Source organism: Squalius cephalus (assembly GCF_949319135.1).
Source record: "Squalius cephalus genome assembly, chromosome: 4".
NCBI lineage: Eukaryota > Metazoa > Chordata > Actinopteri > Cypriniformes > Leuciscidae > Squalius > Squalius cephalus.
The window spans coordinates 34,555,434-34,581,626 of record NC_137125.1 but is presented as its reverse complement, the minus strand read 5'-3'; the positions used below and the strand labels follow the sequence as shown (position 1 = coordinate 34,581,626).

The 26,193-nt window shown below is 36.6% G+C and overlaps 1 protein-coding gene across 1 annotated transcript in view; it reads left to right on the top strand.

Annotated features, from left to right (window-relative positions):
- Window positions 1-2,229: 2,229 nt before the first annotated feature.
- Window positions 2,230-26,193, top strand: part of tafa5a (TAFA chemokine like family member 5a) — a 191,796-nt gene continuing 167,832 nt past the window's right edge. The window contains exon 1 of the mRNA XM_079868925.1: window positions 2,230-3,064. Coding sequence (XP_079725051.1) covers window positions 2,953-3,064 — 112 coding nt within the window. The 5' untranslated portion in view covers window positions 2,230-2,952. The remainder of the gene's footprint in view (window positions 3,065-26,193) is intronic.

The window sequence follows — 26,193 nt, the reverse complement described above, 5'->3', positions numbered from 1 at the left end:
GAGTTCAAAGACAAATCTCAATTCTGATACAGGGGAAGTAGAGTGTGGAAAGATCAAAAGAAGAGTGATGTGAAAGGTCAGCGCTCAGTCGATCACAAGCGACTACATAAAGAGGCGTTCCTGTTAAGTAGTGCACTGCACAACCACAGAGAGCCAGAACTGTGCAGACACCTGAAAGGGACATAGTGGAATGGAAACTCACACTTTGAAGAGACTGGGGAAGGGTGAAACACCTCAAAGCACCTGCATAGTGCCTTTGCCTAATGGGAAATAAGCAATGGATCTATGACAATATAATTGTAAATTCAGCTCACGCCTCCTCTAGGAAATTATTCTTATGCAGTGCATCTCTTTGAGAGAGTTTCAGTAGGTACTCTTAGCATTATTTATATGTTAAATACAAAGGACAGCAATTGTTTCATTTAACCTTCATGTTCTGTTGATACTGATTTTATGTTGTGTTTTGAGATCCCAATGTTGTATGTATAGAATTGTTAACGCTAATTTTGTGAACAGCTACACCAGTGAAGATCAGACAGGTTATTTCAATATATGCGAATTGTATCTAATAAAAGTTTGTTATTTCTTATTTTATTATTCAGTGGAATGTTCATAGTAGAACATTATGATGTTCTATTATGAACATGAGGATCAGACAGGTTATTTCAATATATGAACATTACACACACACACACACACACACACACACACACACACTAATGCTTCTATGAGCACATAAGAACTAGAACGGGTATAAAGCTTTCAGATAGTTTCAGCACCATATAGAGTGGACAGCTCCTTCTATTGTGATTCCTATTAGAATATAGTCATATTAAGAATATATTTCAGCCTTATCTGACACCTGTACAATATTTAAATTGGTGTGACACTATTAAAATGCCTCATTTTGATGTTTCGTCAGTTTCCCAAAAAGGATTTATAAAGTGCCATCCTATCCTTTTCTAGGACAATGGTTCCCAACCCATTTCAACCTTAATAATTTTAAGTTATATGAACAAAACTGGTAACACTTTACAATAAGGTCTCATTTGTTAATAGTTAATGTATTAACTAACATGAACTAACCCTGAACAATCCACTTATTACAGTATTTATTAATCTTTGTTAACGTTAATAAAATATATATATAATTAAAAAAATAAAAAAAGTTAATAAAAAATACAGATGTTCATTGTTTGTTCATGTTAGTTCACTGTGCATTAACTAATGTTAACAAATACAACTTATTTTAATAATGTATTAGTAAATGTTGAAATTAATTTTAACTAAGATTAATAAATGCTGTAGAAGTATTGTTCATTGTTAGTTCATGTTAACTAAGTTAGTTAACTAATGTTAACTAATGAATATTATATAAAGTGTTACCACAAAACTAATTTGTGTGATTTAAATCAGGCAGAAATACCTCTTTAAGGTTACCACTTCTATAGTGTATATCTTTTTTTATCTGTGATTTAAGATACAGTCAGTGTATCACACTCTATAGTGATTTGTTTGGTACCCTAAAATGAGCTTCATGTGATAATGTCTAAATTAACAGGTTTTATTTAAGTCAAATTTAGCATTTACACTAGCGCTTTTTACAATACAGATTGTTTCACAGCAACTTTACTGTGATAACAGGAAAAGAATGCAACAAAACAGGAAAATAATGCAAAAAAAAAAAAAAAAAAAAAAAATCAACCTGATATAGAATAAGATAGTTTTGGATAGGACAGTATTTAGATAAGAAATATAAGGTAATTTATGGGTGTCATAACAATTAGAACAGGTGTTAGATCAGGTAAACAGGTAGCTCCATCTTGTAAAAAATAACACATTTTCTTTTTTACAACATTGCAAGAGACTGAGATTCCTAACATGATCTCTTTCTAATGACAATATTTTGAGTGGGAGCTGTCCGTATCATGTGGTGCTGAAATGCTCCTTTGACCTGTCCTCTGCTCTGAGTTTCTGCTCTAAGCTTAGCTGTTTTTTCAGAAATGTTGTAACAGTTGTATTTAAACACACACACACACACACACACACACACACACACAACCTGTTAGCCGCACGTCACGAATAAATGCAGCATATGAGACAGGTGGATATAATATAACAAATAATAGATAAAGAAAAAAAAAAAGTGTAAAATGATCCGGATGCCAAATTAAAAACAGCACATATAAGTCTAGATTTCAACTTGACGCGACGCTTTAAAAATAGAAGGTTCAGTTGTAATCAAGGAAGCTGTCTGCACTGCACGCTTAAACCGGTTCCTTAATTATAACAGGAGAGTGCTAGTTTTTTCGCGTCGTCGCTCGCATGCAGTGCAAGTAAAAGTTGAGGCGGCACGAAGTTTCAGTTCATGTTTCGGTCTGCGCAGCTTCAGAGCTCTCTAGATCTTTCCATTTCATCTGCTCACAGCTCTTTATGTTCCTCGTCGTCTTTCGATCGAGACTTCGATTCCCTCTTAAGAGAATATTTGGCAAATCCAGACGGTTTGCGATGGGATCTTTTTTTCTGGGAGTCTGAGAGGAATCAAGCACGTCCTCACAGACCAACTGAGCAGTTCTTTCGCTAGTTTTCTCACGGCGTTGCGACATACATCATTTAATCATTGTCGTGTATATTTTTCATTTTTCGTTTCTCTACGAGGAGGTTTGACGTGGCGTCGACAGTTTTAATATTTATGAGAAAATCTGAATTCACGCGCCTGATTTGGATTATCCGTTTCCCAGGATACCGAACACTGAATCGATCGCGCGTCAACTAGAGACTTCATTTTCCGATTTTCCTGGACTTAAAGACTGCCGAAGGTGCTTTTGGAAATGAGCGGTCCGTTTTCAAAATGTCTTTTTTAAGAATCACTCGTGGAGAGAGACGTTTCCTCAGAGGACGGGAGGGTTTGTAACGCTGAATTTATCGCCGATTTCACGACACGCGTTTTCCATGGCTCCTGCGGTCAGATCGATTAAGCGTAAGGATGCGATTAACTGGCCGAGGATGTCGACAACTTTCTGGGCTGTGCTGCTGTTGACGGCGCTTCTGATCGTGTACTGCGGTGAGTCTGCGGTGTGTGCGATGCGTCTTCGATACGTGTGTGAGGATGTGTAACACTTTATTGATGTGACCTTAAGGATAATGTAGTGTATGCCGTGTCACTCACAAACAAAGTCATGGAGGCTCATGGAAACGGAAATGTCAAAGCATGTCCCAGGCATGACCATAATATACATTTTTAACTTGCGCCTCAAGAAAAGGGATGATGTGTTGTAGCATCTATCTTCTGGATCTTATGATAGGATTGTTAAGTATATTCCTTAATAATAATAATAATAATAAAAAAAAAAAAAAATATATATATATATATATATATATATATATATATATATGAAATCCCTTCTTCTAATTGCAAATATACAGGAAAATTAATGCACAAGCAGTCAACTCTGCATGACTCCAACACACAGTTATGCAAAGGCAATTTATACAATCCCTCTAAACATGACTGATATTTTGAAACCTCAGAGATAATTCAGCTCTGGCCATGGTGTTTATACACTAAAATACATTTTAAGCTGAAACTCAAAAGGAAAGTTGTGTGAAACAATAAGTAGATTGTTAGATTTTCACGGCAATTCGTACGTATTTTACGAGGTGGCTAATTCGTACGAATTCATTCGACCTCACTTGTACGGATTCGTTCGATTTTTGCTCAATCGTGCATATTTTATGAGTTGCCCTATTCGTATGAATCACCTACCCCTGACCCCGCCCCTAAACCTACCCATCACTGGGGTTTAGACAAATCGTATGAATTCGTACGAATTGTAGCCACATTTTAAAGCTCAGCTGATTCATTATTTTAGCTAATAGTTTGAATGAAACTTTCACTGACTCTCTTAGCACTGTAGTCCACATGACTCCACTAGAACACACACACAGGTGAAGTGAATTCAATGCACGAATATAGACTCACACACCTGAATCTATGTCTAGAAATGTCACATTATTTTCATGTCCCAGGCCTGTCTGGGTGGTAGTACATCTGAGAGGATGTTTAGCCTGTACCACTTTACCTCCAGTACCTTTCCATATCTGAGGAAATAAGGAAATATATGTAAATATGTGCATAGATGTTTCTGGATTCACTCAATTGATCTTCCTGCGATGCCATGATTTATTCTCCACTTGTCTACAATCAATGTTCTGGATGTTTGTTGTGGGTTAGCAGTCGATTCTTTTTTGGGGGGGGGGGGGGGGGGTTGGGGGGGGGCTGTTTTCTCTTTGTCTCTCTCTGTGCAAATCTGCTTGTGCATCTCTGCCCCAACCCGCATGTTGTCTGTGATATTAATCTTCATCTAGATGGGCTGCCCACTGAACGACATCTACGTCTGAGTCGCTGTCAAGACCCCAGACTGGCACCTCGCAGCTCGCCGAGGAGATTGATAACATAAACGCAGGGACACAAAACCAAGTTCTGATGGTTGATTTGTTTATTTATAGCTAGTCACAAACACAACAGAAATTAGGTCTGCAATCCCACTAGTGAGTCATGCAGTCGCTTGCCTCTTTATATTAGCATCTCACAACAAAACAAGTCAAAGTATTCCCCTACAAATGTCATGGTTGTACAGGAGATTGGCTTTGTTTCGAAGAGCAACGGAGATAGGGAAACAGCAGAATGGTTCTCGTGCTGTACCGCAGTTGTACAAATTAATATCAAGCGATATGATATGATGACAAGGACTGTTTGTAATGACTGTTTAATGAATGATATGGCTTTGTTCTGTCCGCTGGCTCCCTCCTCTGGATGCTATACTCGACACATGTTTATTCTTTGCTAGAGATGCACAGATGCATTGTTCAAACTTGCGTTTCAATTGCCGTAGAAACACAGAATAATTGCTGTATTTTGAGACCTTTAGAATAACAAGTGTTGAATATTACAGTTTTTTTCAACTGCTTACACAAAAGATCCTTACTTGTCACACAATTTCTGAAACCTGACACTCAAACACTAGAACCACACACCAAATCTGCGAAAACTATACGCTAATTCTCGGCCTTCTACACTTTTTGCAAACCACAACACACAATTCTCTATGTAACACACAAAAATCTGACAGGAAGTATCTTGATTTCCTTTTTCAAACACAACCTATCAAAATGCCACACTAATTCATCAGTGCCTCACACCAACTCCTCACATGTGCAAACACTTATTGCTTTACTAAACACCAACCAATCATGGCTTTAGAATAGGCCTATAAATAGACCAAAGGTCAAGTTATATGTTTTTCGGACTGTGTAATACTGTATTCACAACCACAAATGCTTACAGTAAAAAAAAACAAAAAACATATAGTTTGGTTTCAAGCTTGCTTTCGTGTTTACCGCAAAATTTTTTCAACATCTCTCTGCCAAGTACTTTCAGTCTTGTGCATAGGAGCTCATGAAAGAAGAGCTTTAGGTTTTGAATGTGTGTATGTGATATATCCAAAAAATATAATATTATGGCAAAGGTGTTTGCTTTTGAGATGTGTTTGTGATATTTTGTATGCAGTGCTTCATTTTGCTAGATATGTGAGGCATTTTGCATTTTGTGTGTGCAATTATTGGATTTGTGTGTAAAGTTTTGAAGAAAAAAAAAAAAAAAAAAAAAAGAGGCAAAGTTTTTTATTAAACAATGGTACTTGCTAATGCAAATATCACTATTCCTTACACATACTAATATTGCTCACAATATTAACCTTTTGGTGCGTAACTCGTTCCGTACTCTTTATACCGTGAAGATCAATGATGCAAATTGTTGAGAGTTGTTTACTTTACTAAGCAGTCAGACTTATGATTTTCACTGAAACCACTGGTGGAAAACATCTCAAGGCTTAACCTGAGACATAACTAGAGATCAAGATATCATTGAGACTTGTCGGTCGACGAGTAAGCAACATCTTTGCAGGAACCTAAAACCACTCTAGCAACCACATAGCAACACTGTAAAAACCACCCAGCCTCATAGCGGAGTAGACTTCTGCATGGGCAGACATCATTCATTTTTTTCTGTACATATAAAAATGTAGTAATATATTTAGTGTAGTTGTATTTTTTCCCTTTTAAATAAGTATTAAACTGTATTACTTAATGTTTATAGTATTAATAATCCTCATATTTTATAAATACATGATATTGACATTCATATTTTATATATATATAAAATAATTAACATTGTGGAATATATTATCCACTATATTAAGTCAAGTCACCTTTATTTATAGTGCTTTTTACAATACAGATTGTTCCAAAGCAGCTTTACAGTGAGAACAGGAAAAAAATAGTGTCATAGTCCAGCTTAAGTAAGTTCAGTGATGGTTCATTTCTGTATATATATATATATATATATATATGAGAAAACAGTGATGTCATCGTCCTGCTCAGTTCAATTCTCATATAATGGTGTCAATGCAGGTAGATCAATAATATAGTTGGATATTAAATGTCTCCATTTAATAATAATTTATTATTCAGAGTAATAATCATGTAGGTAGGATGTAGTTTGTTTTTATGACTGTATATTTCTGCAAATGTTCAGACAGCCTCACCATCATTAAAGTCAGATGGTGCAGAGAGCATATGGTGTTCTATGTGTGTGTGTGTACATGTGTGTGTGCTGATATTCACTGGCTGTGTTACTGTAAAAAGATAGAGAGAGAGAGATCAAGAGAGAAAAATACTAATAGAAAGTAGAAAGTAAGCTAAAGCAGGGAAACAGTAAAACACACACCAAAAGGAAGCAGACAAAGAAAGCAAATTGCGCACAATGGTGTCCTCCTCCATCACACATCCCACAGGGTCAATTACGTGCCCTGATGAATCATACCTGCTACAGGCCCGACCCGCATTGCCATAGCCCCGCCCACCGATGGCATCCCACAATGCACTGCAGCGCATTCACACATCCCCCTCGAAAACAGCCCATGTAGTCTGACACGTTGCTCAAACATTCACAAATGCACACATGCACACTTGTCTCAGTGGTTATCATCAAGACCATTTAAGGGCATAAACAGAAGCCGTTTTTGGTAATTATAGACAGCTTTTGAATGTTGTTGTAAGTTTTGGTTACCAAAGCAAAAATAACCAAAAAAAGAGAGTGAGAAAAATAAATGGTGTATTTATATGGAACAATAAGCATGCAGTCATTATAATACCCTTGTCTATTTTAAAGCTAGCCGAAGGCCGTTTCCACCGCACGAGCAATTTAACCACTGTCTGCATCAAAGGGTGAAGATGTGGGCTTGTGGAACTTGTCAAGTTTTTTTGTCTGGCCTAGTGAGCACATCATGGAACTCTTATGAAAATGGAGGCATCTTTATGGATGAATATTTAATCAGCTCCGAGGACCTACACGGTTTTTGTGCATGAAAATATATATTTGAAAAGTTGAAATGTGTGTAGCACATTGTTGAAAGGCTGGATGTATGTCATACTAGAGCTGTTTCATACTACTGAATATGGTTTCCATCATTTATGAAATTAATGGATTTGTTTTTTACATGTACTGTGTAAAAAAAAAAAAAAAAGGATATTATAGAACAGTTAGTTCCAGTCTGCTAATTTGACTGGATAACAGAACTGGAATGTTTCACTGTTGGTATCAGGGTTCACTTCCACTTAACATTACTTTCTCTACAAATGTTATTAAATGTGTAATTATCTCAACACAAAAAAAAAAAAGAAAAAAAGAGAAAACATGGGCCTGCCATGTTGCTGTGTCCATGGACTTTTATTTTGATATTCTTTTGTCTTGCTTTGCCTGTGTTCAGTACCGAAGTGTTTAGTTCCTGTTTTCTTGGTTGCCATAGTTATTCATTATTTCATTGAGTCTCACCTGTCCCTCATTACCACTGTGTATTTATACCCTCAGGAGATGTTTACACAACACCGTTTTCAACTAAAAACGTAAAACTTTTTATGCTTTTTGGCCGTTCATTTACACAACAACAACGTTTAAGGTGCCTGAAAACGCACATTTTTGAAAACGTGTTTCAAAGTGCTAGTTTTTGAAAACGGTCTCCATGTAAACAGCAAAAACGTGAACCTCTGAAGACGATGACATCATGCACATGCGTATTACATGTTCAGTCTGTAGTGTTTCATCGCCATCTAATGGCCTGGCAGCAGAATACAGCGTTTTTAGTCGTTTTCGCGGATCCGTGTGAATGGGGATCGTTTTGACAATGGTGTCGTCTGCATGCGGAAGACTCAAAGGAAAACTTCTCCATTTTAAGCGTATCGTTGTCGTGTAAATGTACCCTTAGTTAGCTTCTGTTATTTGTCTTGTGTTAACATTGCTACCTGGATGTTCTCTCTGTTGTTTATTGGATTATCTCTGTTTGTGTCTTTATTTCTATTAAATACTACTTCATTTATATTCAAGCCTGATCGTTCTGAAGAAAACAGCCAGCAGGTGTGACAACTGCATTGTATATTAAATGTCAAAATGGCATCTGCATACAAATGCTAGACCTTTTGTTTTATGAACCATGGTTTGTGAAGGGAGTCGTCATAGAATTGCACAGACAGTTTAGTGCAGTGCAATGAAAATTGTGCTTTGTAATTTTTGGACTGGTCTGAAAGCGACTTGATTTGCTTTCTAATGCGAGAGAAATGCGGTTAAATTTAGCTGTAACGCTTTACAATAAGGTTCATTGGTTACAATTAGTTATCTACCTTAGTTAAAATGAACTGAGAATGAACAATACTTCTACAGCATTAATTGATCTTAGATAATATTAATTTCAACATTTACTTATAAGTTATTAAAATCAAAGGTTGTATTTGTTAACATTAGTTAATGCACTGTGAACTAATATGAACAAACAATGAACAGCTGTATTTTTATTAACTAACATTGACAAAGATTAATAAATACTGTAACAAATGTATTGCTCATTGTTAGTCCATGTTAGTTAATACATTATGTTAACTAATAAATGTATTGCTCATTGTTAGTTAATGTTAGTTAATACATTAACTAATGCTAACTAATGAGACCTTATTGTAAAGTGTTACCAATTGAGCTTATGTGTCAAGAAATAAGCAGTTTAGCATCTAGTCTGAATGTGTAGTGCACATAGTTTAGCATGTAGAGCTTCCCTTGTGTTCATGTGAGCATTTTTTGCTTAATGTTGATCCATGAGAAATCCGAAAATGTATATACAAAAAAAAAAAAAAAAAAAAAAAAAAAACATGCTTAGTGTTTATTAATGTGAACCCGATCTGCAGACATCTCCTCCAGGCTCTCATAAATTTGATCACTAATTGCTGTTTAAATGTGCGTGTTAGACCATAAATTAATTTAAACTTGGTATCAGTTTTAATGGGTGCACTAGCATGCATAAAACATAAATTTTGACATTTCACACAAGGGTCTTCTTCATTTAAGGGGACGTGCACGCTGCTAACAATCTGGCTTCATTCTTGGTTGATGTAACGATGAGGGTGTGAATTTTAATGATCAGCTGGAACCTCAAACACACACGCATTGCTTGAGGGGCGGAGAAAGACAGGGAAGACTAACATACTTGCGGCGGGCTGTTAAAATGACTCCACTTCTTTATAGGGAACCAATCACTTGAAAGAAAATGCCACCCTGGCGTTTTGAATTCCTGGAGGGCTCCATCAACACGGGGTCGCTCACGGGCTGTGACAGGAAATGTCTGGGGTGGAAACACTCTTGAGAAGTGAATGAAGGATAAAAAAGAAGGAAGAGAGAGAAGCAGACAATGAGACTGAGAAAGATGGATAAAAATGTGCCGCCCCGCTATAAACAGACTTGGGAATAACATGCAAAGGAAATGGAACTTTCCCCAAATGGTGCAAACTCTGGTGTCCCATTACTTTTGCAAAGCTTTAGAGGCATTCCTATCCAAACATTTAAACCATACAATGTCATAATTTTAACAATTTACAGTGAACATGTTATTAAATATTGACTCAACCCTTTTTTTAATTAGTAACACAACAACTTCTATTTCCACATGATTTGGGAAATTGAAAATGTAATAAAAAAAATTATAATTACGCTTAATTTGAAACCTTCCTACGGCACAGGAAGATTAGGAAATAACCTCATTATATTTTCTCAGTTTTCACAAAATTGTGTGTTGTGTTGACTGCGTTCATAAGTTCAACCACTCAGTTCTTTTGCCAAAATTATTATTATTTAATATTATATCTTATAGTTAATTAACAACTACCAACATTTGGTCCCATAACACAAACCAAATATGAATATTTTTAATAAATTCAACCCACAGTTTTTTTTTTATTTCTTTTTTTATGTTGTTTAATTATTTTGTATTTAATTTATTATGTTTATTATTGTATTATTGATTATAATTAACTGTTACTACTATTGCTAGAAAATAACAAAATTAAATTAAATTAAAGCTGCAAGCAGCATTTATCGGGGTTCAAGCATTTAAGGCCTTTAAGCACATAAGCATTAAATACATTAAGTTTTACTTAGCAAGCATTTAACCACTGACATAATAGATGAAAAAGACCATTTACAGCCAATACAGGCAATTAACCATAGGAAATATATGGTTTTCAATATTTCATATTTGGTGTAAGACACTTGAGTCTAGCACAAACGGCCTACGAGTTATGAGCGATTTTGTACTTTTGGTCGCTGTAGCGCCACCTATGGGCCAATCGGGGTCATACTCTGATAGGTTGTCCCCAAATTGAGGCCTACCATCTGGCCAGGTTTCAAGTCTCTAGGCCTTATGGTTTGTCCTGCACGATGCGTTTGACAAATCCTTACAATTACAATAGGGTTTCAGCATTTCATGCTTGAACCCCTTATAAGAATACAAGCTTTTTGCCAGTTATAGCGCCACCTATGGTCCGATCTGCATGAAACTCGGCATGCTTCCTCACCATGTTATGACACATATGCTCATCAATTTTTGTGAAGTTCTGAGTTTTCCTTTAGGATTTACAGGCTTTTGAGTGTATTTTGTCACGCCCCTTTGCTAAATGACCCTGTTACAGCCAGCCAAATGCAAAAGTTCAACTTTTTTTCGATAATTATTGATCTAGAGAGTCCAGAGAATTGTCCTAGACTGGTCTGGTTCCGATCGGGCGAAAAACCAGGGACTAGTTCGCAAAAGTAGGAGATAGCCATTTTGTCCGCCTTGAGACAGGGATCACAGTGGTGTAAAGGGGGTCACACACCGGATGAGCAGCTCAGCGCCGCGCCGCACCACGTCTAGGACAACTCTCACCTGAAAATCCGATAACATCAGCAATTTTCTGATTTCTGTAAATAAATATAAAACTAAATGTATATTGCAGCACAGGGTTAAGTCCATATATACATTAACTACGATTTGAGACACATAAATGTAAATTTAATATAAAACTATTAAATGGCGCTCTGTGGCGCAGGAGGATTTTGAACACGGTCCTGAGCCGTTGCTGGGCGCCGCGGACAGACGCCGAAAGGCGCCGCCGGTGTGTGTACTCTCATAGAGAATCATGTGTTTGAATTTAAAAAACGTGGCGCTGCGCGGCGCGGCGCTGAGCTGCGCGTTCGGTGTGCGACCTCCTTTAGACACTTGAGTATAGGACAAACGGCCTACGAGTTATGAGCGATTTTGTACTTTTGGCCGCTGTAGTGCCACCTATGGGCCAATCGGGGTCATACTCTGATACAGTAGGTTGTCCCCAAATTGAGGCCTACCATCTGGCCAGGTTTCAAGTCTCTAGGCCTTACGGTTTGTCCTGCACGATGCGTTTTACAAATCCTTACAATTACAATAGGGTTTCAGCATTTCATGCTTGAACCCCTAATAAAAAAAAATGAAATAAAACAGCTCATATAATGTTTAGCTTGATGATGCGCACAAACAACATCCTGATAACACTGACCATTTGTTGAAAAAACAAAAAAGCAAAAACTGCCTAAAGGCCCGTTCACACAAAGGACGATGACTATAACAATAACGATAAAGATATAGTTCTAAAAACCGTTGTAAATATAGTTCACACCACAAGTGTAAGAGTGTAATAATAATAATAATTCAAATCACTTACAGAATTAGTTTTTTTTTTTTTTTTTTTTAGCTTATGAACGATTAAACATTGACAGCCAATCAGAACATAAAAGACATAAAACACAGCGTGTACTTCGAATAAACAGAACGACATCGTCTTGCTGCTGTGAACGCTTATAGTTATCATTCTCGGTGTGAATGGGCCTTTACACACTCAGAATAGATTCCCACAAACAAATGTTACTTTATAAAAAGACAGCTGCATTTATCTTGAAGTCGTAGAGGTAGTTACTCGTCTGAAGAAAAGATCGGGGTCGCTCAACAAATGCATGTTAGAGAAGAGGTAGTTGTGTGGAAGTCAGCTGTATTCAATCATGCAGATGTGTCTTTTGCCAAACACTTAACAGGATGCCAGACTGTAATGCATGGTTGAGCCTGACAAGACATCTCAGAAACATGATTCAAAAGCTTTTCCTGCCTCGATGGATCACGGAATGCAACTGCATATAAATGGGAGCGCAAGTGTTTCAACAGTTCTGATATTCAGTAAAATAAAATCTTTGAAAATCAGAAACAAGCACATGCACTTCACAGCAGTTGGAGATATAAAAAAAAATGACAAATGGCAATAATATTGCATTTTTGTCTAATGATATACTGACACCTGTGACCTAATTTTACAATTCTATATTATTGTGCAAAGGATTGTGCATAAATTGGTTATGCTAATGGAGGACTATTTGGCAGAAAGATATGATGATGATACTAGACAATGATAAAAGACACTAATGTTTAACAGTATTAATATAGTACTGATCAGATCAAGTACATTGTATTTGTATAGTGCTTGTATAGCAGCTTTATATATATATATATATATATATAAAAATCCCTTAATGAGTTCAAACTAATATTTTTCTCTTATTCTAGTTTTAAAATTTGATCTAATTGATTGCAAGCAGCAGTTGTGTGTGGATTTCTAAAACCGTACATTAGTGTGCAGCACGTCTCAATGGAGAATTGTGTTCATTGATCATTACTTGATGTATTCACTGATTACTAATTGGCAGCATCTGTTTACATACTGCAAACAACTTGATTATACATTCAAAGCCTATCTTCGTCAGAGTTACAGCTTGTGTTTGTTGCTTTCATGTTACCTTTTTTAAAATCCTTTATCACATTAACTTCATAACAACAGCCTGATGTACAGTATACTGTCTGAGAACCGACTGCATCTGTTCAACAGCTCATCTAGCAAGCACTTACTCAAGTAATCCTGCCACTGTGTCTACTTTGTTTCTGCAAGTACACACACACACACACACACACACACACACACACACACACACACACACACACACACACACTCTAACTAAGCTAAAGATGCCCGACCACACAATGTCCCACCTAAACCAATACAAAAAAAAAAAAAAAAAAAAAAAAACATGGTAATGAAATATTGTAATGATTATGATGGTCTAGCAATCATATGAGTAACACTTTTGTTTAGGGTCCAATTCTCACTATTAACTAGTTGCTTATTGGCATGCATATTACTAGGATAGGATTGGATAAAGCCTAATTCTGCATGACCATATTCTAAATCCCTTAATGCTACCCAATACCTAAATTTAACAACTATAGGTAACACTATATTTTACAGTGTCCTTGTTACATATGTTACATGTACTTACCATAGTAATACGAGTAAATTATGCATAATTACATGCAATTAACCCTCAACCAAATCCTAATCCTACCCTAACCCTATAGTAAGTACATGTAGTTGCTTACTATTACTCAGTACTTAAATATATAATTACACTGTAACAATGACACCTTAAAATAAAGTGTAACCCAACTATCTTACTAACTATTAAGTAAGGAATGATGTACATCCATAACCCCCGACAGGATGATGAGGACTTGATGAGGGTTATTTTGAGAGAACCCCCGGCTGGATGTACATTATCCCGCTTATTACACGGCTACTTGCCACATAAGTAAATAATTAGACACGAAATATTGATCTGAGTTGAAATATTTTATTAGGTTTTTAAACTCTAAGCTTCCGCGGAGAGAGCAGTTTCTAGCACGGCAAGTTCAAACTAAACAGACATTTAAGAAATACGGTATACAGTCATTCATATCACTTATTACACAGTTTCCGCCACATAAATAATTATGGGGATAAGATATACTGATTTCAGATTAAACTGTTTTAAAATCGTACCTGTTTGTATCTAATAATCCAACAATGTACAAAACAATAGTCACAAAATGGCAGCAGTTGTGTTTGTATGAAACAAGAGAGAGCAAGTCCACGAAACTGGATGGCATAATTAAATAACTGTACACAAAATATTGATTCGCCTGAATTTTAATATTTATTAGCTCACCAAACGCAAAACATCCACAAAAAAAACAAAAACAAAAAAAAAACAAAAAAAAACATTCTTAGCAATGTATAGCGCTGCTGACTTCAGTGACCCGGATGAGCTTGCATTATCTGTTTTCAGAGGTTGTTATCTGGGAATAATTTACCACTGGATGGCAGGATTGACCAATCAGAATCAATTATTACACAGAGCCGTGTAATAATAAGCGGTAATTGGGAGTTTAGTGAGGTAATAGTGAGAATCGAATCCCTAAACTTATGTGTCCATAATATTAATACGTATAACACTAGTATTAGGTTACACTTTATGGTAACACTTTATTTAACAGTGTCCTTGTTACATATGTTACATGTACTTACCATAGTAATAACAGTAAATTATGCATAATTACATTCAACTAACCCTTAACCAAATTCTAATCCTACCCTAACCCTATAGTAAGTACATGTATGTACTTGCTTAATATTACTCAGTACTTAAATATATAATTACACTGTAACAATGAAACCTTAAAGGGGTCATATAATGGTACATGCACTTTTACAAGTTGATTGCACTGAAATGTCTGTTGGCAGTGCCTGTACACAACCATCCTATCATGATTAAAATCCATCCAGTGGTTTTGTTTTAATCTCCATATATGTTTGACCATCTATGAAATCAAGCCGTTCGATATTGTGACGTCATAAGATCGTACGCCCCTCCCGCGATTGTGATTGACAGCCGTGTTTCAACACAAGACCCGCCCTGAGCGAGCTGTGACAGCCGTCGTCATAGTAGTCCGCCATTGTTGATATGCTGGAGTAGAATGGCGTCTAAGCGATTGTGGTGTTCTGTTCTTAGATGTAATAAGGAACACAGCAGTCATTTGGATGTTCCTAAATCTGAGCCGTTGAAGATGCAGTGGCTGAGTTTTGTTTTTGAAGCAATATGCCCAAAGGATTGACGCGGGGATTCCCTCACGGGGATTCCCCACGATCGTCCATGCTTTCATGTTTACGCGAATCATTTCACACCAGACAGCTTTACAAACGAGAAAAAACGGATCGGTACCAACATGTTACTGCTGAACCTCCAGAAGATGTGAGTGTAATGTTTTATTAACCTTTATATTAGTATTTATATTAATCTTTGCGAAATTTGCAAACCTTGCTGCAGGCTTCACAATGAATGCGTCTAAGGTTTACACTCAGGGTACATTACGGCATGTTTTCTATGTACGACGTTCTCAATATAATTCATAATCACACGTTTATAACGAATAACACGTGGTTATTGTGTTAGATACGGTGTACCCACAGAACAGAGGGGCGGGGTGAGCAAAGCTCATTATCATTTAAAGACACATGCACTGAAACGGCGTGCTGAAAACAGAGCTGTTTTTGACCAGGTAAAATTAGTGTTTTCTTACAATACTAATGAGAATTTTTAATTAAAGTATATTACAAACTTTTAATTTAGACCCTAAAGAATCATATTAGCTTGTACAAAAATGGCATTATATGACCCCTTTAAAATAAAGTGTAACCCACTTTATTTGACAGTGTCGCTGTTACAGTGTAATTACACAATTTGTACTAGTTATGTTAATTAGTAACATGTACTTACTATAGGGTTAGGGTATTGGTTTAGGGTTAGCTGCTTGTAATTATTCATAAGTTACTGTTATTACTATTAGGAACATGAAAGATGTAAGGGCAGTGTAAAATAAAGCATTGCCCAATAATAACATGTAGCACTTTACAATAAAATTCAATCTGTGAACTAACATTTTACAGCAATATAATTTATTGTTAATTTATAAATATATTGCTAATACATTTATTTGTATATTTATCAATACATTGTTTATTGCTTGACTTTAACTGGCTCATCATGATATTGCAGTCCTAGGCCTTTTTTTACTGTAATCACAGTATGTAACTAATTGGCTGTTTTATCTTATGTTGGTAAAAATGACTCCATTAAGGCCCTGTCCCAAAAGGCACACTCGATATGAATTTGTGGTCTTGTGGCCTTCACTTGTGCACGTCTGTGAAGTCCTTAAGATCATGTGGTGTCCAATTTGTCATTTCAGGCTTCAGTAGTGTACCCAAGATTGCCTCCATTGTAGCCACCATGCACCCTTAATGAACCCTTTTCCCGAAACTTTCACTGGAGACATCACAGCAGACTAATAACCAGTCTAGCAGTCGATGTGGAAAAAAGTGTAAACTCAGAAAAGCACTGAGAAGGAGAAGGAGTCTGGTACTCACAGTTGTTTCCAAATAGAGTTTGACTGTAACATGTTTCTGAGCTAATAACATGAAACTTCAATAAGCACATGAACACATAGCACAAGCAATTATTTGGCAAACTGTTTTCAATTAGATTTGACTTCGGTATCACTTTATTTTGATGGTCCCTTTAACACATTCTTTTGACTATAAGTAACGTTGCAACTACATGTCAACTAACTCTCATAAGAGTATTAGTAGACTGTCTGGCAGAGAGAAGGCAGAACTCGCTTCGTGTTTATTTTTCTTTATTTGGCAAAAAGCACAACACTTTGTTTTTATTGTGAGTATACACAAAAATAATACACATTTAACAGAATCGATTGATGTATGAAACTCCTATGGAAAATCAAAGTCAACAGAGTATTTATGAGTTTCTTTTACACTGATAAAAAAAAAAGCGAGCTGGTATCGCCGGCGATACCGTCGACCTCAGGGGGTTAAAGGGATAGTTCACCCAAAAATTTAAATTAGCCCATGATTTACTCACCCTCAAGTCATTCTAGGTGTATATTGTATATAAACTTGGCTTGCAACTTAAGTAAACCATTAGTCACTTAAAAGATAAGGGCACTCACAAGGCATGAATGAATAAGGGGGAAAAACTGTATCAATACTTGAAATCAAAGACAAAGATAGGCATAAGCAGGTTCACCAACAAAGTATATTGATAACTCAATAGTCAAATCAGAAAAATTAACACTTATCCGAGAGTCCTTGATCAAATAGTCCATACGTGAGAAGTATTGTCCTTATGCGTGAATCCTTAGTCCTTGAGCCCAAAAAGTTAATCAAATTGTCCAGGGAAAATGGCAATAATCCTCCAAACGTGATGAAATAGCAAAAATACCCAAAAAAAACCCCAAGTCTTCTCTTGAGCCTCGATGAGTAATTAATCCATAAATGACTTCAAAGGAGAAGGCAAAAAAAGACCAATCTGTTTGGTACAAACAGGATCACCTAACATGCATGCTGTCTTGCCAAAACCTGGCTTGGCCTTTTCTACTAAAGAAGTAGAAGGTGCTCTCCTGTCAAAATAAAATAAAATTTTGCCAACAACAGGATGTTTCTGCACCAAACATAAAAGTCCCACATACAAAAGACAGAGAACTTCAACTAGGGCCTGAAACCAATTGAATCATACATATACTTATTTTTTTTTACAGTATTTTATCCTCCTTCACATTTGTAAAATAAAGTATGTGTATTTCTCTTAGCCCTAATATAGAAGTGTCACAATATGACATTCTTCTTTCAGACGAATACAATCGGAGTTATATTAAAATATTTCCTGACTCTTCCAAGCTTTATAATGGCAGTCCATAAAAGTGCATCTATCCATCATAAAAGTGCTCCGCACGGCTCCGGGGGGTTAATAAAGGCCTTCTGAAGCGAAGTGATGCATATTTAAATATTATAATGTAAAATAACTAGCTTCCGGCCAAACGAACATACGGATTCAACTTAAGTATAAGCGCAACTTCTGTATGGTTGTTTGTCCGGATGATGGATAGATGCACTTTTATGGACTTCAAATCAGAAACAGCCATTCACTGCCATTATAAAGCTTGGAAGAGCCAGGACAATTTTTAATATTACTCTGATTGTATTCGTCTGAAAGAAGGTTTTTTTGGGTGAACTATCCCTTTAATGCTAACTCTTTATTTTGATGCTCCTCCAACAGACACTCTACTGACTATGAGTAACTTTGCAACTACATGTCAACTTATTCTAACCCTAACCCTACCAGTCTACTGATACTCTACTAATACTCTAATGAGAGTTAGTAGACATGTAGGTGCAACGTTACTTAAAGTCAACAGAATGTGTTGAACGGTCCATCAAAATAAAGTGAAACCTTGACTTCTTCTAGAATTATATGGCACAAGTAGTTGTCGATGCATTCTGGGTTTGCCTAGATCACATTTGGTCACTTTGATAAAGCTTACTAGTGTTTGTAACTCATCTGTATATCTTGATACAGATCAGACGCAAGGTCTAAAGGAGAGTGATGGAAGTGTGTGATGCTGATGCAATATGCTCACACTAGACTGTGATGCCATCAGCCAGACCACATCAGACTACAATCACCAACGTAGATACGAGATAGACCTGATCAGACCAAGAGATGTATTGACGACAGAATGAAGAGAGGAGAGAGAGCGTACAAATGCTATTTGAAGAGCTCATTGTTAGAGCAGCAGCCAGAGTTGCCAACCTGTGCTCACTCACTGGCACATGACTTTATTGCTATCCGTATCTGTGGTAAAATAAAATAAAATAAAAAAAAAATGAAAAAAAAACAGGTAAAAAATAATAATAATCTGTCATACACAGAGATTCAATTAAACTAAATAACACTGCAGAATTGGGACTGGACATACATATTTTAAGACGAACAGACTGCAGTTCAACTCTAATTATTTGTATTGTTGTCGTTTTAATTAAAATAGCAACAAATCCTGTAAAAATGTGCATCGAAACTGACTGAAAGTGGACTGATTAAATGCTGTCATGAATGTTCCAACATGAATTGCATGCGTTTTTGTCTGTTCAGACCATTGCATAAAAAAACAGCAGACGTGCTGAATATAGTCTCAGTCTCAGACGTCAGGCCCACGGACTGCCCACACTCTGTTCATTGAACATCTGATGCTTATGGGCACATTAAACTGGAAACACTCTGACTGGCTGGTTTCTGTTGGTTTTCCAGGAGTAGTTTCTCTTCTTGACTAAGTGGGTGGTCCAGTCCAACGTCCAGCGGTAAACGGTCCAGACCTTATACGGTCAGTCAAAGATCTGGCTATGTGAGACTTAAGCTTGAATGAAAATAAAAATTAATTCTTTAACAGTTGGTGGTACGTATAGAAAAGCAGGAATACCCTAGTTACCCTGTATACAAAGCAACTTTTCCTTTCCAGCCCGATCTCCTGAGAAAACATTGGTGATTACGCAACAAAATGAAAATGAAGTGCCGATTCAGGTGCCGATGATATTTAGACAGAAAAAAAAAGAAAACATTTAATATTTCCATCCCTAATATTTGCGGCGAGAGAGGTTTGTTTGTGCAACAATAATAACAAACTCTTGCGTGCTAGTCGTCTTTAGCTTGATTACAATCGTCATCCATCACAAATTTACTGTCACGACACAGGTTTGCTGCTTCTGAGAGATGTAGTTTGCGTGTCATATGCTCATGCAGCAGTTCGGCCAAAAACCTGAACCTGAACTACGGAAGCTTGTTTCCCCAACAGAATAACATTTTTGAAAACATAACTGCAACTTTTTATCTGACAATTGCGAGTTTACATCTTGCGATTCTGACTTTATTTCTCAGAATTGTGAGGTATAAAGTCAGAATTGCGAGATATAATCTCGCAATTATAACTTTCTAGCAAATTGCGAGTTTATATCTCGCAATTCAGATTTTTTCTCAGAATTGTGAGATATAAATTTGCAATTGTGAGATATAAAGTCCAAAAAGACTGACTTTTTTCCTCAGAATTGCGGGTTTATATCTCACCATTCTGACTTTATATCACGCAATTGTGACTTTATGACCTGCAATTGTGACTTTATATCACGCAATTCTGATATAAAAAGTCAAAATTGCGAGATGTAAACTCGCAATTGTGAGAAAAAGTCTGAATTGTGAGATAAAAACTTGCAGTTACCTTTTTTATTTTTTATTCTGTGGCGGAAACAAACTTCCATACCAATGCACTACAGAGGTCAAACCTTTTTAAGGTTTTTAGCTTTCAAACGGCATTTGTAGATAAACTGAAAATTGCTCTAGTCTACGTCACACTCCTGGGTTCCCTTGCGCATTTATGCACATGCGCACTCCTCAAAAACGGCACTGAATGTTGACACTCTAAAATATATAGATTAATATATACATATATTTAAATAGGATGAAAGACATTGAATGTAATGAATTTTAGCTTGCTTATTGTGCCCAAGAGCATGATCTGTTTAAATCCACATTTCATTTGAAAAAATGTTTTTTTTTTTGTTTTTTTAAAGGCTTGAGAGCTGTAGTTCCAACCATGCAAGTTTGCTGCCCTTGTCTTCGTCTTACTTGATCCCGCTGTCAAAAGTAGTATCCATTGCTGCAATAGTAGTCTAGATTTCAGATCCATCTTATGCAAACTGTTTTCCATTATAATGTGTGATTTTGTTATTTTATTTTTGTACACTTCAAATGCACCTGCTGAAGCTTTCTCAGTGTGTAAGGCTAGATTTAAAGAGAACACAATTCTGTTTTCTTAAATATGGGATGACTCCATATTATACGAGGGCTAGCAACCCCTGGCAGCAGTGGAAATGAACCCTAGAGATATTTGTTCAACTGAAGCTGTGTAATTCCACCATACATTCATGCTCACGAAAGATGACTTTGTTAAGCCTCATTTCTAGCTTCCCGAGGCTAAGACTGACTCTTTCCAACCTCCTCCGAGCGCTGACGCGTAAAAGATCCTATTGTATCACTGACATGCATGTGAATTATACGAGGGGCACTTGGGGGTTGCGATATTCATTACATTACGACAGCTGTGATCTTGTTAAAACATGTTATACGACACTGGTAGGAAAATTAATACGCTCTATAATACATTATGTTTCAAAGACTCTGCCTCGCCATTGTGATACAACTTTCAAAAGTCCCAAAAAAAAAAAGTGGTAAACGTTTTCAAATCCATTCACCAAAGTGAAACCGTCAGTCCAGCTGTTTACCTCTTTTCAACAATTCACACAATTTGAGCTATAATTCATGCCTGCAAGACAGCTGAATTTACTTTGCAATAAACCACCTCATATTGATTTTATCTCATACACTTCTTATATAACTCTTGGTTATACTATACAAAACTAATCTTCTTTCCACTTTAAACAATGTGCATATTTTCCTTCATAGAAGTGATTCCAATTGCTTGACAACCAAGTGCACATTGATATCTACTGTTATCTTAATTTAAATATGCATGTGGTGCGACCATGATTTGTCAGTTCAGAAGCAATCTAATATCTCAACTAGCCCGCTCCAGAGTTTGTGCATTCACTGGCAGCATTCAAAGGCTAACCGAGCACAAAGATTGCATAAATTTAATTACTTAATTTGTCAATGTCAGTAGTCAGACACTGGTTGGATTTCATAGCGCTCTAGCACAGGACTGGGGGCCATGCTTTACTCGTTACTGCTTATTTAAATTATCTTCAACCTCTGAATATTTCAATCGTACATATTTTACGAGTTGCCCAATTCGTATGAATTCGTACAAATGACCTACCCCTGACCCCGCCCCTAAACCCACTGGGGTTTAGGAATTCGTACAAATAGGGTATATGTCGAACGTCGCATTACGAAACCGGAAAACAGAACGCATCGCTTCCGGTTCAGGTCTTTTGTATGTGCTTCTTGCATTTTTTTACTGTTTTACTCAAGATAACTTAAAAGGAGCGAGCAAAGATGATCATAACCAATATCCCTCGCATGTGAAGATCGATATTTAAAAGTAAAAAAAAAAAAAAATCTTCACACTAACGTTTAGATATTTAAATAGAATAAAACGCCGATAACAAAGTGAGATAGGTAGGTTAGCTGATTACCTTAAAATTCCATAGATATCGGCGTCAGTTCATACGGCTGTTAACACTTTCTATGACAAGCGGATGCGATGAGACCAGGTTTCCGGTTTCGTCATGCGACGTTCGACATATACCCTATTAGCCACCTTTTACTCACTCATACGAATTTATACGAATTGGTCGTGAGATAGCGTTATATTATATATATATATATTTTTTTTTATAATATAGAGATAGTAAAATTATATCCACTTGATAATCTAACAAATAATACAGAAAGGGATCCAAAACAAATACAAAAATATCTCCAAAAATGCTCATTTTTGACCATTAATTTTTGACCATACTTGTCAGAAGTTGACTTTTTTAAAAACAATTCAAAACTTTTAAAGCGTTTTGGTAATTACTGTATATTTATCAAGCACGCAGCTTTCATGAGCTCTTGTATGAGCTCACATTAATTGAGAGACATAGAGTACGGTATTTGTACTTAAAAATATATAGGGCCATTTCAAATTAATTAGTAAAGGCAAAAAGGTATCTAAGATAACTATATTCATATACATTTTAACTTCTTGTTGTTAATTAAAGGCCATGGACATGTTAAACAATTAACTACCCAACTACACTGTTCAGTTTGACCTGGCATTCAATCATATTAATGGCGCTGTTTTGATGTCTGTCATAATTGTCACAAGTCGGGCGGCGATCAAAATATGGCTGTTATTACTTGCTAATCCCTCCCACACAGAAGACAGATGTCAAAGTGGTAATTTACAAATCCATCTGCGCTGTTCTTGAAATCGTATGAGCTGAACGGTAGAGCGATGTGATCATGGCCCAGTGTGATAAGTTAAGTCATGTTGGCAGAATCTAGAAAAATAATGACTGTGCAAAGAAAATGGGAAATAGAATTTCAAGGGTTGATAACTGTCACTGAATGATTTTAGTATGTAATGACTATAATAAGATGAGGCATACCAACCACACATTTGCAAACAAGGCCATTGGCAGGAGAACAAATGCTGCTATGCTTGAAGGAAGCAGAGATAAGAGTGTTGTCCACTCTTGACCTACAAGACAATATCATTCGTCATGCAGCATCATGCAATAAAAAACCTTATTCAGACTTAAACTTGAAGGCAAGGGAAACACTCACTTTTACAGTGCAGGGGTGCATTTTACATGCCAATATTCATGCGTGTTGTGAATCGAATGCATTATCTGATGCAGAAGAAATGAAATAAACAATCTGGCCAGGAGCTCAGCGGGGGCATGAAGATGGTGTCCATTGGGAGAGGTGGCCCTAATCATTGTAAAGCATTTCCTCTCACACACAACGCTGGGCCGGTAATCTAATGCACGCATTATTCAGCCTGCATCTATTAAAAGAAAGCTGCATGAGATTTATCGCCCAGGTTTAACTGTATGGTAAAATAGCGCATTAGGCAGATGATATCACGGTGTATGAAATGATTATGCATGCTTGCAGAAAAGTGGAAGAGGCCAGCTTAATTAAATGCAAGGTCTTGGTTATACATCACTGGCTCTCTGCTCAGCCCTTTTAACCAAAATGGCTGTTATTTTTAAAAGCAAAGAGCTGAGATGAAGCTTTTTCCACTTTGCCTGTTCTACATACCCTTCTGTTTTGTTAAAGGGGGTGGAGGACAGGGGGTGTGGTGCATGGGCCAAAATTTAGCTTCTATTTTCTGCTCTACTGCTCACACACACGCCAAAGCAAGGCAATTATATTTCAGTCAGTTTAAGTCTAAGTTTTGCAGATCTGTCAATCTGTCTAAACGGACAAATGGGAATTGTAATTGCGTCACCTTGGGAAAATACGTCCTTTGCGTTTAACTCAAGAATGGAACATATTTAGTAAGTGGCTTGACAGTTAAAAAGCTATTTTATTTTCTTAGGTCTGAATAAATTGTTCATCCAACAAATGGAAATTTTGTTGTCATTTACTCATGTTATTCCAAACGTGTATGACTTTCTCACCTCAGCACATCAGAAGACATTAGGCACAGGCAGAATATCCAGGCTGCACTTTCCTATACAAGGAAATGGAATGAGAACAAGAAAAAAAAAAAATGTAAATGAATCACATAAGTCTAAAGTAACATAAAAGTAATCCATACTTTTACTACTAAAAATAATTCATAAAAGTAGCCTAGTCTTCTTAACTCTTTCCAATGTTTTTTTTTTAAGTTGCCAGTCACCGCCAGCATTTTTGATCATTTTCTTAAAATTTGCATGCCCCTCCCGAATATTTGTTGTATGAATATCTGAACATGCAATATATCAAAAGAAAGAACAAGGTAGAGGTGTAGAGACCCTCTACAAACAACAACAAACGTTTATTCTTTTTTATCAAATCTTAAATGTGGGTATGTTTCATAAAAATCAAGTATCGCTTTAGTTCAGGCTGGCCACGTTAAATTTGCATCATCTGACAGTCTGGGATATAATCTTTAATCTAATCTGATATCTGTTTCATGAATGTCTTCAGCATACAGTAATCTCATTGTAATCATCCTTCCTCGTGTATTTTGGCTTGTTACAACTGATGTCAAATGTGTGCAATTATGTATGCATGATTACTGGATCTGTTTTGTTACCCCAGGGGTTTTTGACTTGCTGCTCTCCTTACTCTGTCCAGGAATGGCTGCATGGAGAATGCCCAGAACACAACAATACCGCCAACACTAACTGTATAATAAATATACATTTGATGATAGTGGCCTTGACTGAAAAAGCTATTTTTTTAGTTAAAAGCTGGTAAAAATGGTTTTGTGAAAGACTACATCCAGATCGGATTCAGAACGATGACCAAAACACAGATGGAGCAGATCGAGTCCATCAACACCCCCAAATCTTCACAGTCCTATAGCTCTTCCTAAGTTGACATTTCATTCAGTAACATTAGGCAGGTTTTATTTAAATGCTGTGTGAAGGGATAGTTCACCCAAAAATGAAAATTAGCCCATGATTTACTCACCCTCAAGTAATCTTATGTGTATATGAAATTCTTCTTTCAGACGAATACATTCGGAGTAATATAAAAAATGTCCTGGTTCTTCCAAGCTTTATAATGGCAGTGAATGGCTGTTTCTGTTTTGAAGTCCATAAAAGTGCATCTATTCATCATAAAAGTGCATCTATCCATCATAAAAGTGTTCCACGTGGCTCTGGGGGATTAATAAAGCCCTTCTGAAGTGGAGTGATGTGTTTGTGTAAGAAAAATATCCATATTTAAAACTTTGTAAAGTAAAATAACTAGCTTCCAACAGACAATCGTTTACGGCAAAAGAGTAACACTTGACCTTGACGCACAAGGTAATGACGAACGTGGAAGCGCAGAGGAAAGAGCAAAACAAAACACCAGTCACGAATTTGAAGTCTAACACGAGAATTTTTAAAGAGATATGTCGGAGGAGCTTGAGTTTGTTGCCCAGCCCTGTTTGTTTGAACCGTGAGCGGTGTCAAAGCTTACACTACTCCTAAATTCTACGTCATACATCATAAAGTGTTACTCTTTTGGCGTAAGTCGACTTGTGTAGGCCGTCTGTCGGAAGCTAGTTATTTTAGTTGATAAAGTTTTAAATATGGATATTTTTCTTACACGAACGCATCACTTCACTTCAGAAGGCCTTTATTAACCCCCCAGAGCTGTGTGGAACACTTTTATGATGGACAGATCCACTTTTATGATGGATAGATGCACTTTTATGATGGATAGATGCACTTTATGTACTTCAAAACAGAAACAGCAATTCACTGCCATTATAAAGCTTGGAAGAGCCAGGACATTTTTTAATATAACTCTGATTGTATTTGTCTGAAGAATGTCAT